This window comes from Erinaceus europaeus, chromosome 3 (assembly GCF_950295315.1).
Source record: "Erinaceus europaeus chromosome 3, mEriEur2.1, whole genome shotgun sequence".
Classification (NCBI taxonomy): domain Eukaryota; kingdom Metazoa; phylum Chordata; class Mammalia; order Eulipotyphla; family Erinaceidae; genus Erinaceus; species Erinaceus europaeus.
Genome location: NC_080164.1, coordinates 63,038,457 through 63,052,918, shown reverse-complemented (window position 1 = coordinate 63,052,918; position 14,462 = coordinate 63,038,457). Strand labels below are relative to the sequence as shown.

Here is a 14,462-nt window from a genome sequence, read left to right as displayed (position 1 = left end):
TTCTTTAACAGCTTGTGAGACTCAGCTTCCTGTCTCCTTCCGACACCTGATCCTACCAGAGAAGTACCCACCACCAACCGAGCTTCTGGACCTGCAGCCCTTGCCTGTGTCTGCTCTGAGAAACAGTGCCTTTGAGAGCCTTTACCAAGATAAATTTCCTTTCTTCAACCCCATCCAGACCCAGGGTAAGTGTTTCTACTTTTAGGAAGTCATTTCACCTGGAGGTGTGTTAATATCACCTAGAGACAGATGTGTTCTGTGGCAGAGGGGGGAGTGGGGTTTCAGGTACATGGCTACTGTGGGAACTCAGTGCCAATGGCTAGAGCATAGCAGGACATTTTTGTATTTTGAAAGTCCTTGCTTACTATAACATTTGCTTTGTTTCTTTTCTTTTTATTTAATATTTATTTTCCCTTTTCTTGCTCTTTTTATTGTTGTAGTTATTATTGTTATGATGTCATCATTGTTAGGATAGAGAGAAATGGAGAGAGATGGGGAAGACAGAGGGGGAGAGAAAGACAGACACCTGCAGATGTGCTTCACCACCTATGAAGCCACTCCCCTGCAGGTGGGGAGTTGGGGGCTGGAACCAGGATCCTTATGCCGGCCCTTGCGCTTTGTGCAACGTGCGCTTAACCCGCTGCGCTACTGCCCAACTCCCTGCTTTGTTTCTTTACATATCTTTCTGAGGAATGGTTACAGAAAGAAAAAGAAAAAAAGGAGAGAGAGAAAAAAATAACAGCAATGATGCATTGCCACTTCTCAGATTCAGAAGTAGATATCTTTCCCTGGTGCTCAAGTTTTGACCCAGTCACTACAGTGTTGACTGAGGCCTCCTTTGCCCTCATTGTTTGAAATAACTGCTACATTCATTGAATTCACACTGTTTCAATTTTTTGTGACTGAAACATCATGGGTCTTTTCTATTCCTCCCACCAATCTAATGAGGCATTTGCTATTTGAGATACTACTACTGTGAGTATCCTATTTTATAGTTGAGGAAACAGGCATAGAGAGATACCCCCATTGAACCAACTAATAATAGAGCTCAGATTCTTATCTAGACTTAATGCCAGGGCTCAGGTTTTATTCTTTCTTTCTTTCTTTTTTTTTTTAATATTTATTTTATTTATTTATTCCCTTTTGTTGCCCTTGTTGTTTTATTGTTGCAGTTATTATTGTTGTTGTTGGATAGGACAGAGAGAAATGGAGAGAGGAGGGGAAGACAGAGAGGAGGAGAGAAAGATAGACACCTGCAGACCTGCTTCACCGCCTGTGAAGCGACTCCCCTGCAGGTGGGGAGCCAGGGTTCGAACCAGGATCCTTATGCTGGTCCTTGTGCTTTGCACCACCTGCGCTTAACTTGCTGTGCTACAGCCTGACTCCCAGGTTTTATTCTTTCTGTAAGACTGTTTCTAGGAAATATAAGTGTATTAGGGGAGTGTGTGTATGTGTGTGTGGTGTAGATAGCTGTATTGTTTTGTTTTGCTTTTTTTTTTTTTTTTTTTTTTTTTTTAAATCAGCCCTGCTCAGCTCTGGCTCATACTGGGGCTTTGGAGCCTCAGGCATGAAAATCTTTTCTACATGACGATTACACAGTCTTTCCTGCTGTGTAGCCAATTTTCACTTGCTTTCCCTGAGGCCAGCAAGACCACCTTGCTTATCTTTGTCATTGTCTTGTAAATCTCCATGGGGCCTGCCATCTTGATCTGTACTCTTTTACATGTGTGCAAGGGAGGACATGAATGGGGAAGGTGGAGCAGGACTGCCTGAGGCTAGAGCCTTTATGCCTTCATCCTTCATTGTTAGTTTTCATGAGTGATGAATTTCTTGGTTTGTCCTCTGTTCTGGATCTCTTCCCCATCAACACTAACACTGCTTCTCTGTGGGTTTTCAGTGTTTAACACTGTTTATAACAGCGACGACAATGTGTTTGTGGGGGCTCCTACGGGCAGTGGGAAGACCATCTGTGCGGAATTTGCCATCCTGAGGATGCTGCTGCAGAACTCGGAGGGGCGCTGTGTCTACATCACCCCCATGGAGGCCCTGGCAGAGCAGGTATGCCATGTGCTAGTATGTCACATGTGAGTTTGTCCAGAAGCTGTTTTTATCTGTGAGTCCAGATGAAGGTTTCTAAGCCCTGAAATTTATTTGCAGGGTCAACTGTGGCAAAGCTGTTTGCTTTCTCTTGATCATTTCCTCAGTCTGTGTACTAAAGAAACTGTTGAAAGTCTCCATGACTGGACAGTTTAGGGAGTAGACTGATAGTCCCCTCGGGCCGTGGTCAGTCTCCCCTTCAACATTTAAAATAAAAAATAGAAACTATAGGGAGTCGGGCGGTACAAGGTATGGCGTAAGGATCCGGCTCGAGCCCCCAGTTCCCCACCTGCAGTGGAGTCACTTCGCAGGTAGTGAAGCAGGTCTGCAGGTGTCTATCTTTCTCTCCCCTTCTCTGTCTTCCCTTCCTCACTCCATTTCTCTCTGTCCTATCCCAACAACGATGACATTAATAACTACAACAATAAAAAAGAAGCAAGGGTGACAAAAGGGGAAAATAAATAAATAAAACATATAAAAAAATAGAAACTATCAGAAATTGGTGTGGGTTTAAGTAACTTGCAACCACAGATGAACAGATGTCTGTTTGCATTCTCAGACATTTTCTCAGAATAAACAAAATGTTGACTGGAGTGACCTGTTATTTTTCTGCTTCTACTGCCTGCCAGGTTTACATGGACTGGTATGAGAAGTTCCAGGAGAGGCTCAACAAGAAGGTGGTGCTTCTGACAGGAGAGACCAGCACAGACCTTAAACTTCTGGGCAAAGGCAATATTATCATCAGCACCCCTGAAAAGTGGGACATCCTGTCTCGGAGATGGAAGCAGCGCAAGAATGTCCAGAACATTAACCTTTTCGTGGTGGATGAGGTCCACCTTATTGGGGGCGAGAATGGGGTATGACTTGGCCTTGCAGCATAGATTGGCCATGACTGGCCATGTCATTTTGGCAGTGTGTCTTACATTTGGGTTTGAGGGCAGTGACTGGGGCTTGCATTAAGAGGATTGGGCTTGGGGGCAGGCAGTGGTGCAGCGGGTTAAGCGCACATGGCACAAAATGCACAAACTGGCTTTGGGATTCTGGTTCAAGCCCCCGGCTCTCCACCTGCAGGGGAGTGGCTTTACAGGTAGTGAAACAGGTCAGCAAATGTCTGTCTTTCTCTCCCCCTCTCTGTCTTCCCCTCCTTTCTCGATTTCTCTCTGTCTTATCCAACAACAATTAAAGCAACAATAATAATAACAATGATAAACAACAAAGGCAACAAAAAGGGAAAAATTAGCCTCCAGGAGCAGTGGATTCATAGTGCAGGCACCAAGCCCAACAGTAACCCTGGAGGGAACAAAAAAGGATTGGGCTTGCCAACCTTATTCCATAAAGATGGTATAAGACATTTTGTAACTACTCTCAGGAAATAACATTGCTTAAGAAAGGTGAAACAAATAACATTGTTCTAGAGGAGGCAGAACTAAAGGCAAGATCCTTTAATTACAAGGAAGGAAAAGGTGTCAAGGCTGTTGGACTATATACAGAGGATTAACTCAGGGTTGAGGATGGGGCCCCTGGACCTAGAGTTACTAACTCCGTTCCTCCCTCGTTCCTAGCCTGTCCTGGAAGTGATCTGCTCCCGTATGCGGTACATCTCCTCTCAGATTGAGCGACCCATTCGCATAGTGGCGCTTAGCTCCTCCCTCTCCAATGCTAAGGATGTGGCTCACTGGCTGGGGTGCAGTGCCACCTCTACTTTCAACTTCCACCCTAATGTGCGTCCTGTTCCCTTGGAGTTGCACATCCAGGTAGGACCTGCTCTTCCTACTATAAGCCATCATATCCAGAGTACTCCAGTCTTGTAACCTCTGTATCTCCTATAATCCTTGATTCCCAGGGCTTCAACATCAGCCACACACAAACTCGCCTGCTCTCCATGGCCAAGCCTGTATACCATGCTATCACCAAGCATTCTCCCAAGAAGCCTGTCATTGTTTTTGTGCCATCTCGCAAACAGACCCGACTCACAGCAATTGATATCCTCACCACATGTGCAGCAGACATTCAGCGGCAGAGGTGAGAGTGGAGCCTGGTGTCCATCCAGGCATGTGTGCCTGCGTATGCATGTATGTTGTGGGAGTTAGTCGTGGGAGGCTGGCCCATCTTGAAGGATGTTTATGAGGGTGGGGGTCACCCTGGCTAAGGAAGGTTTGGATGACTACATTTGGAGGGGTATTCTTTAGAGACTGGAACTCCTCTTGGTTGAATTGGTATCAATTCTGCCCAGGTTCTTGCACTGCACTGAGAAGGATCTGATCCCATACCTGGAGAAACTAAGTGATACCACACTCAAGGAAACACTGTTAAATGGGGTGGGCTACCTGCATGAAGGGCTCAGTGCCATGGAACGACGCCTGGTGGAACAGCTCTTCAGCTCAGGTAAAAGAAAGCGTCATGGTATAGAGTGACCAGGGTGTAAAGGTGACATGAATCAGCGTTTAGGTTGTGAGTTATTTTCTAAAATGTTCTAGTTATTTTCAAAATATTCTTCTGATATAGGTGAGGCCAGTAAAGTCTACTTGCTAGATCAGAACATTGGTAGTGGCCTGGGGAGTGTCACAGTACGAAGAACACAAGACTTGCATGTGTGATATAGCTCAGGTCTAGTTCCTGTTACTACTTATGCCTGAGCAGAGCAGTGCTTTGGTCTCTCTTCCTCTCATATAATACATAGATATTTGCAATGGGGAGGGAGGCTGCTAGGCACATAGGATAGACTTTCTTTTTTTAATAGAGATAGAAAGGCAGGGGCATAGGGTAGATAGCATAATGGTTATGCAAGGAGACCCTCATGTCTGAGCCTCCAAAGTCCCAGACTTAGTCCCCTGCACCACCATAAGCCAGAGATGAATAATACTTTGGTAAAAAAGAAATGGAAGTGGTGGGGGTGGGCAGAGGGGTAAAGAGAGAGTGAAGGAGACCACAGTACTAAAGCTTCCTTCAATGCAGTGGGAGTTGGGTACGAATCAGGGTTGAACACATGGCAAAGTAGCACACTATCCAAGAGAGAGTTCTTTTGCCTGCCTAAAACCTGGTTTTCTATGCTAGGACCTCTAGCCACTTTTATTTTTTATTAGAGCACTGCTCAGTTCTGACTTATGTTGATAGGGGTTGAAACTAGGACTTTGGAGCCTCAGGCATGAGAGTCTCTTATTTTTTGAAAATTTTATTTATTCTTGAATAATGATAGGTGGAGAGAGAGAAAGAACGAGACATCACTCTGGCACATGTGCTATTGGGGATTGAACTCAGGACTCCATGGTTGAGCGTCCAATGCTTTATCCATTGTGCCACCTCCCGGATCATGGCATGAGAATCTCTTTGCATAACCATTAAGCTACATATTCCTGGACACTAGATATTTTTTCCCCCATGGACGTCAGAGTCACTAACGTTGTTAGACCTAAGAGATTTGTTAAGTGGTGGGGCAAGGTGGTGGCACCTAGTTGAACACACGTTATAAATGCTTAAAGATCCAGGTCCAGGTTCATACCCCTGTTCCCCACCTGCAGTGAGGGAAATTTCACAAGTGGTGAAGCAGTGCAACAGGTGTCTCTCTATCTCTCCCTCTCTATCTACCTCTGCCCTCTCAATTTCTCTCTGTCTCTAATAAATAATATATAAATAATATAAAAAAGAGATGTGGTTAAGTGGCAAAATTGTAAGTTTCTTTGGGTGGTCTGTTGCCACTGCCCTGTAGACACGTAGCGTAGCATTTCATGTACAGTATTAACATTTTGGCACTGCTTGGTAGAACCACAGTGAAAATACTTGTGTCAGAATCATTTGTCATCACTGTGTAATCCTTGAATCGGTCTGATTTGGGACACCCTTAGAGCTTGATTTTGTTTCCTTGTAAAGCCAGTCAAGCAGGAGTCTGAGAGTAGAGATGGTTTTGGATTCTGTTCCAGGATTGCCTCCTTCCCTCAAGGCATGAAGCCAGCCTGGTAGTACTGCATTAGCCCTCTCATTCAAATTAGACCTTGTTCTAGCAAGCTTTGCTTCTGAGTTTTCAATTCTGAAATGTAAGGCAAGATAGCCCCTGCCTGCCTGTGGAGCCCTACACTTAAGTCTTGTTCCTTCTGCCACTCAGGGGCTATCCAGGTAGTGGTCGCCTCGAGGAGTCTCTGCTGGGGCATCAATGTAGCCGCCCACCTGGTGATCATCATGGACACCCAGTACTACAATGGCAAGATCCACGCGTGAGTCCAGCTGTGCCTTGTTTTAGTAGAATCTCCCATCTAAAATGAATGCCTGTAAATTGGGGTGGGGGGAGCTATTATGAAGAAAAGGGTGTTAGGAAAATAAAAATAAGCCAAGATTCCACCATGGCAGGCTTTTGAAAGAATTTCAAATCTTGCATTAACTTTTTCAGTCATTGTTCTTCCATATTTCAGCAAACTGGAGAATTAGGAACTTCAAATCAGAAAGAACTTTAGAGATTATGTAGTTAACTTATTTTACAGTTTGGGGAAAATATCTTGGTTGTGTTGTGTTGTTTTTATATATATATATACATTTAAAAAAATATATTCCCTTTTGTTGCCCTTGTTTTATTGTTGTAGTTATTGTTGTTGTTATTGATGTCATTGTTGTTAGGTAGGACAGACAAAAATGGTGAGAGGAGGGGAAAACAGAGACAGGGAGAGAAAGATAGACACCTACAGACCTGCTTCACCACCTGAAGCGACCCCCCTGGAGGTGGGGAGCCAGAGGCTCGAACCGGGATTTTTACACCCGTCCTTGAACTTTGTGCCACATGCACTTAACCCACTGCGCTACTGACCGACTCCCGGTTCTGTTTTTAATGGGCTTATTTTTAAATTTCTGAACCTGTTTCTAGGTTAAGATGTGTCAACTCAACAACCCATGACATAATGTAGCTGTCAAGTTTGGGAAGGTTGACTTATATATTTGATCCTTTAAAAAGGAGTTCTATTGCCTTTGTTTATAGCTTTGTTTCAGAAACACTGGACAACAAAGTTATGACTCTTAAAACTATAATGATACAGATATTAGCAAGTGAAACTAATGTCTAAGCAAAAGAACTCATTGAACAGAGTTTGGCTGTTATCTCCTCACGTCTTCACATTATTCTCTGACTTCTTTTCTGTCTCCAGGTACGTGGATTACCCCATCTATGATGTATTGCAGATGGTGGGGCATGCCAACCGCCCTCTGCAGGATGATGAGGGGCGCTGTGTTATCATGTGCCAGGGCTCCAAAAAGGTTGGTCCTTCTGTCTTTCACCTTCTTGACATCCTGGACCTCAGTAACCTTTCATATTTTGATAGGTTTTTATTTATTAAATATTTATCTATTAATGAGCAGGATAGGAGGAGAGAGAAAAAGAGCCAGACGTCACGCCAGTCATCTGCTGCTGGGAACTGAACTTGGGAGCTCATGCTTGAGAGTCCAACACTTTATCCACTGCGCCACCTCCCAGACCATGATAGATAGATTTTTACATTCTTGTTGTGTATTTCTGCCTGTTTTACAACAAGCCTCTTGGCCTCGTGGAATTGGTTAACTTGTTTTTAGTACTGCTGTTGACTATGTATGGAGTCTGTTCTCTGTCTCATCCATCCTTCCTTGTGCACTGCCCAGCCTGCAGCCTTGGCCCATCACTGTTCCCGCTGTAAAAGGAACCATACTGCTAGTGTGTATGCCAGACTTAACAGGTCTAGACCCAGCTCACCTCATCTGTGCAACAGATTTGCTGTAACTTTGTGCAGTAGACTTTTTGTTTGTGTGTTTTAACCATGTCCACCACACAAGGATCATGTTCTTTTCTTTTTTGTTATTATCATCTTTATTTTTTTCACTTTATTTTCCCTTTTGTTGCCTTTGTTATTATTGTCATTGCTGCCGTTGTTGTTGGATAGGACAGAGAGAAATTGAGAGAGGAGGGGAAGACGGTGAGAGAAAGAGAGACACCTGCAGACCTGCTTCACCACCTGTGAAGCAACTCCCCTGCAGGTGGGGATCTAGGGGCTCAAACCAGGATCCTTACGTCTGGTCCTTGTGCTTTGCGCCACGTGCACTTAACCCGCTGTGCTACTGCCAACTCCCTATCATCTTTATTTATTGGGTAGAGACAGTCAGAAATCAAGAGGGAAGGGATAGGGAGAGAGACACCTGCAGCACTGCTTCACCATTCACAAAGCTTTCCCCCTGTAGGTGGGGACTAGGGGCTCAAACCCGGGTCCTTGCTTATTGTAACGTGTATTCAGTGAGGTGCACCACCATCTGGCCTCCTTTCTTTTCACCGGAGTACTGCTTAGCTCTGGCTTATGGTGGGTGGTGTGTTGGGGGGATTGAACTTGGGACTTTGAAGCCTCAGGTATGAGAGTGTCTTTGCATTAACCATTATGCTATCTCTCCCACCCCATTCTCTGTTGATTAGCCTATTGCCTTTCATAACCATGTCATTGTCTATTTATCACTATCTTCTCTCCCCTAACCCACAGGATTTCTTCAAAAAGTTCTTATATGAACCATTGCCAGTAGAGTCTCACCTGGACCACTGTATGCATGACCATTTCAATGCTGAGATTGTCACAAAGACTATTGAGAACAAGCAGGACGCCGTGGACTACCTTACATGGACCTTTCTGTACCGGCGCATGACACAGAACCCCAATTATTATAATTTGCAGGGTCAGTGCACTTGAACTGTCCTTCTGTGATTTTCATAACCCTTGCTGGCTTTCTCCTGTGACTCCTGACTTACCTTTTACCTTAACAGGCATCTCCCATCGTCATCTGTCTGACCACTTGTCTGAGCTTGTGGAACAGACCCTGAGTGATTTGGAGCAGTCCAAGTGTATCAGCATTGAGGATGAAATGGATGTGGCACCTCTGAACTTGGGCATGATCGCTGCCTATTACTACATCAACTACACCACCATTGGTGAGGACTAGTAGGGGCTTGTGTCTGTGGGGAACCCAAGCTAAAGCAAATTAATGTTGTGGTCTGTACACCAGGAGGAGAGATGACTGGGCTTCAAGTGCCCTGTATATTTGGGGCTGAGCAAGGGTAGATCTTCTGTTCTCTGCTTCTTTTGTGCCTTCCATTGATTACTTCCATATCTCCTTCAGAGCTCTTCAGCATGTCCCTGAATGCCAAGACCAAGGTCCGGGGTCTCATCGAGATCATCTCTAATGCAGCAGAGTATGAGAATATTCCCATTCGGCACCATGAAGACAACCTCCTGCGGCAGGTGGGGATGTCTGACGTTGGAACATCATTGGAATTGGAACTGGGCTTCTGTGATCAGAGGACATGGTATCCCTACCACCACAGAAACACTCAAATACCTTCACACCTCTCTTCATGTGCTTTTCTGTACCCTTATGTACACATCTGAGTTTTGAGGGGTTGTAGTACTTTAGAATGGTCTCAGCATAGGTTACCTATTCGTCACTAGGTGTTTTTTTTTTTTTTTTCCCACTCTCCAGTTGGCTCAGAAGGTGCCCCACAAGCTGAATAACCCTAAGTTCAATGACCCACACGTCAAGACCAACCTGCTTCTGCAGGCTCACTTGTCTCGAATGCAGCTGAGTGCTGAACTGCAATCAGATACAGAGGAAATTCTTAGCAAGGTATAGTGTGGGCCAGGGCGGGGTGGATGGGCTAGGGTGGCTTATCAAGTAGCAGTTCCAACCTTGCCTGTTCTTACACTTCTGTTTTGCAGGCAATCCGGCTTATCCAGGCCTGCGTGGATGTCCTTTCCAGCAATGGGTGGCTCAGTCCTGCTTTGGCGGCCATGGAACTGGCTCAGATGGTTACCCAAGCCATGTGGTCCAAGGACTCATACCTGAAACAGCTGCCACACTTTAGCTCAGAGCACATCAAACGTTGCACAGACAAGGTAGGCTCATTCTGGGCCTGGGGCTTTGATTGGCTGAGCGTCGGAACTGAATACCCTGGATGGGTGGTGGATTGAGAGAATGAGTCATAGCCAGGGAAACTATTCTGATTCCTCTGAGGGTATTACATGAAATGCTAAAAATGCTAGAGATGTCTATCAGTTTTGTTTTGATTTGTTGGTTTTTACTGTTCTCTTTCTTAGACATGTATTTAGTTAATAGAGAGACTGACCAGAACACTGGTCTGGCCATAGGCACTATCGGGGATCAGATGATTTGCAAAGCGTGTGCTCTATCTGCTGAGCCCCCTCACCAAGCTTTCTTTCTTTAGATGACCTGATAACATAGGAAGTAAATGAGTAGATATTTGGAGCCATTTTCATTTGCTATTAACATTTTTTTCCCTCCTCACTTCTGAATGCCTACTGCAGGGTGTGGAGAGTGTTTTTGATATTATGGAGATGGAAGATGAAGAACGAAATGCATTGCTTCAGCTTTCTGACAGTCAGATTGCAGATGTGGCCCGCTTCTGTAACCGCTACCCTAATATCGAGCTGTCTTACGAAGTGGTGGATAAGGACGGCATCCGAAGGTAAGACAGAGCCACCCAGGTGCTTTGCCCTGGGGTATTTTTGGTGACCCTGCTTTGTGACTCGACTCCTACCTTGCTGACTGCTGCCTTTCTTTGCTCCCTCAGTGGTGGACCAGTTGTGGTTCTTGTGCAGCTAGAGCGAGAAGAGGAAGTCACAGGCCCAGTGATTGCACCTCTCTTTCCACAGGTATGTCCAGGTAGCTGGCTTTACTAGTGTGTTTACTTGAGATTTTCTCCACTGGTTAGTCTATGTTGTATTTCACTGAAGAGGATCTACTGAAGAGCAGTAGATCATAAGGTTACCTGCAGGGGGAAAGTTTCACAAGTGGTGAAGCAGTGCAGCAGGTATCTCTCTGTCTCTATATCCCCCCCTCACCTCTCGATTTCTAGCTGTCTCCAATAAATAAAGATTAAAAAATTAAAAAAGGATTAATTTGGGGGGGACAGAGCAGGTAGGGGTGCATCCAATGGAATGCACATGTCATAATGTGCAAGGACCCCACTGCAAGCCTCTGGGAAGCTTCACTAGCATTGAAGCAGTGCTGCAGATGTTTTTCTTTTTTATCTCCCTCTCAGTCTCCCCCTTCTCAATTTTTCAGTTATTATCCAGAGTAAATAAAATTTTACAAGTTAATTTTGGTGGGCTAGGAAGATAACTGTTAGAGTAGCAGCTTGTATGCGTGAAACTCCAGAGGCCATAGCTTTAGTCCCTATTACCTTTTTTACCAGAGCTCAGCAGTGCTCTGGTCCTCTTTACCTCCTCTTCCTCAAAATAAAAGTAAATAAATCTTTATAAAATAAAACTATAGTCCTTAAGAATAATTTTTAAAATTAAAGGGCTATGGTTGAATTTTTCTTTTTTAAACAATTTAAGCTAGGTGGCTGGTCATTATTTAAAACATCAGCTTTGGTCATCCCTGTGTCTGTTAAGATGCACTTGTCTTTAAATGGCTCTGCCATTTTACTGTATTTCCATTCACTTGTCTTTACCACCAGAAAGGAAATCTGATCACTTTTATTATTCAGTTAAAGACTGAACGCTGAAACCAGATACTTAATTTAAAAGTATACTGTGTGGGCCTTATAGCAGTGTAGTGACCAGCACAGGTGGGGTCTTTTTAAAAAAATATTTATTTATTCCCTTTTGTTGCCCTTGTTTTTACTGTTGTAGTTATTATTGATGTTGTTGGATAGGACAGAGAAATGGAGAGAGGAGGGCAAGAGAAAGATAGACACCTGCAGACCTGCTTCACCGCTTGTGAAGTGACTCCCCTGCAGGTGGGGAGCCAGGGGCTCAAACCGGGATCCTTACTCCGGTCCTTGCGCTTTGCGCCACCTGCAGCTTACCCCACTGCACTACCACCCAACTCCCAAGGTGGGGTCTTTTATGTGTTATTGTATGGTGGTTAAGGGTTTATAGTACAGTTATTGACACTTGCGTATAATCTATCATCTCTACCTGACAGGTGTCTATAGCACTTCCACCCCCAACAGGATTTCTTAATAGAGGCAAAGCCTACTTTGATTTCTTTCCTAGAAGGCTCATTTCATGTTGGTTTTGTTTGTTTGTTTGAATGATTTATTAACTAATGAGAGGGAGAGAAAGAACCAGAGCATCACTCTGGCGCGTGTCATATCAGGGATGGAAGTCAGGACTTCATGCTTGAAAATCCAGTGCTTTAACTACTGCACCACTTCTTGAGCTGTTTAAAAAAGTTCACTGAGGAACTGAAAGTTGTCTGGGTTCAAACACTAGATCTTCAGTATCTGAATCTTGGATTCAGTGACAAGAACTATATCAGAAGGTATTTTCAGACAAGGAAATGAGCCAGAACTATTGATAATTGAGTTCACCTACTCTAAGTTGTGGCCCAAGGGTGAGGGAAGATAGTATAATGGAGAGATAACTCACTGGGTAGAGACCTGTATGCCATGCAGTAGTCCAGACACAATACAGGAGACGGATGATGTGGCAATGGAACAAGCTTCAGTGTTATATTACCTCCTCCCCTTCTCTGAATGGGGGAAAAAAAGGTGGCCCACAGCAGTAAGATCATAAATATATCAAGTCTGGGTACCACCAAAATAAGTAGTAGTAGTTTTACATGCCACAATTTTTGCCTTTTGTTAATTGCAGAAACGTGAAGAGGGCTGGTGGGTGGTGATCGGAGACGCCAAGTCCAATAGCCTTATTTCCATTAAGAGGCTTACGCTGCAGCAGAAGGCCAAGGTGAGTGTATCTACTGATCCCAGCATTTGTTATGAGGGGGGCAAAAATGAGAACACTTCCTATATATGCTCTGATTTCTGTCTGCTCTCTCTAGGTGAAGCTTGACTTTGTGGCTCCAGCCACTGGTGCCCACAACTACACTTTGTACTTCATGAGTGATGCTTACATGGGATGTGACCAGGAGTACAAATTCAGCGTGGATGTGAAAGAAGCCGAGACGGACAGTGACTCAGATTGAGTGGGGAAAAAAGAGTTGAGCCTATAATTAGAACAGGTACAGTTAGTTGTATGGGGTCTCAGTTGTGGAGACCAGCTCTGTCAGTGTGAGTCAGTGTCAGCCAGTCAGTGCAAGTGCTGTCTCAGCCCACTCCACTGCTTTTCTTTTGCTACCTTGCCATGCACACTTTTGATCTAGTGTCAAATCACTGCAAGCATAAACTGTGCAGCATCTTCTTTGTAGTAGTTTGTTTTAAGTTCCGACATTTAATAAAAACAACTTAGAATAATCATTTATTTTGGCAATGATTCCAAATGTTGCCTTTTGAGAGTCCAGCCTCCACCACACTGAAGGAAGTACTGGTACTGTGGTCTCTTGGACTCTCTGCCTGTCTACCAAAAAAAAAAAAGGGTCGGGCAGTAGGCACAGCGGGTTGAGTGCACGTGACACCAAGTGCAAGGACTGGCATTAAGGATCCCGGTTCGAGCCCCCGGCTTCCCACCTGCAGGGGAGTCACTTCTCAGGTGGTGAAAGAGGTCTACAGGTGTCTTTCTGTCCCCCCCCCCCCCCGTCTTCCCCTCCTCTCTCCATTTCTCACTGTCCTAAAAAAGAAGTAAATTCCTTGCTCCAACCTAACACCCTTAGCCAAAACGGTTGTTTGTTGTTTTCCCCACCAGAGCACTGCTCAGCTCTGGCTTATGGTGGTGCTGGAGATTAAACGTGGGACCTTGGAGTCTAAGGCAGGAAAGTCTTTGCACAACCATGTTATCTCCCCAGCCCCCTTTTTCCTGGCCATTGAAGTTACTTACAGCCATATCTTCAGTCAGGCTTATGCCTCTGAACCACCTGTAGTATGTTACCCCGGTGGCTGTACCAATGTAGGAACTAGTGGAGATAGTAGCAGCTTAGTTTTCACAAGGTCTATAGTGTCCTCTCCCATAGGGAGGCAGCACCAGAAGAGGCATTAATATGTGGTGGTTAGAAGCAGGAAAATAGCTCACCATAGGAGAGCACACTATTTACCATCCACAGAGATCTGGAGTCAAGCCCTTAGAACCACATGGATGCATGCACATCACAAGAGCAAAGTCCATGGACAATGAAGCAGTGCTACATTATCTAAACAGGGGATGGACAGGGGACAGGTAGTGGTGCACCCAGTTAAGCTCGTACGTTAACACGCACACGAAGACCTGGATTTGAGCTACTCTACCTGCAGTGTGGGGAGCTGCAGGAATGGTGAAGTGGACCTGCGGTGTCTCTCCCTCGCCCTCCCCTCTCAGTTTCTATCCTAATAAAAAAATCGATCTATATATAAAAAAAGGCTACCAGGAGTGGTGGATTTGTTTTGCAGTCACAATGCCCCAGTGATAAAATTTTTTTAAGAAACTGAAAAGGGGGTGCCTAGAGCAGTGGGATGATGTAAGCACAAGGAGCTGATGGCAAAA

The 14,462-nt window shown here is 44.8% G+C and overlaps 1 protein-coding gene across 1 annotated transcript in view; it reads left to right on the top strand.

The window, feature by feature from the left end:
• Nucleotides 1–13,308, top strand: part of SNRNP200 (small nuclear ribonucleoprotein U5 subunit 200) — a 47,922-nt gene extending 34,614 nt beyond the window's left edge. The window contains exons 29-45 of the mRNA XM_060187298.1: nt 12–185; nt 1,898–2,058; nt 2,727–2,954; nt 3,660–3,851; nt 3,941–4,119; nt 4,331–4,482; nt 6,197–6,305; nt 7,224–7,332; nt 8,574–8,763; nt 8,852–9,016; nt 9,205–9,326; nt 9,565–9,708; nt 9,801–9,977; nt 10,407–10,567; nt 10,673–10,754; nt 12,705–12,797; nt 12,892–13,308. Coding sequence (XP_060043281.1) covers nt 12–185; nt 1,898–2,058; nt 2,727–2,954; nt 3,660–3,851; nt 3,941–4,119; nt 4,331–4,482; nt 6,197–6,305; nt 7,224–7,332; nt 8,574–8,763; nt 8,852–9,016; nt 9,205–9,326; nt 9,565–9,708; nt 9,801–9,977; nt 10,407–10,567; nt 10,673–10,754; nt 12,705–12,797; nt 12,892–13,035 — 2,582 coding nt within the window. The 3' untranslated portion in view covers nt 13,036–13,308. The remainder of the gene's footprint in view (nt 1–11; nt 186–1,897; nt 2,059–2,726; nt 2,955–3,659; nt 3,852–3,940; nt 4,120–4,330; nt 4,483–6,196; nt 6,306–7,223; nt 7,333–8,573; nt 8,764–8,851; nt 9,017–9,204; nt 9,327–9,564; nt 9,709–9,800; nt 9,978–10,406; nt 10,568–10,672; nt 10,755–12,704; nt 12,798–12,891) is intronic.
• Nucleotides 13,309–14,462: the final 1,154 nt, after the last annotated feature.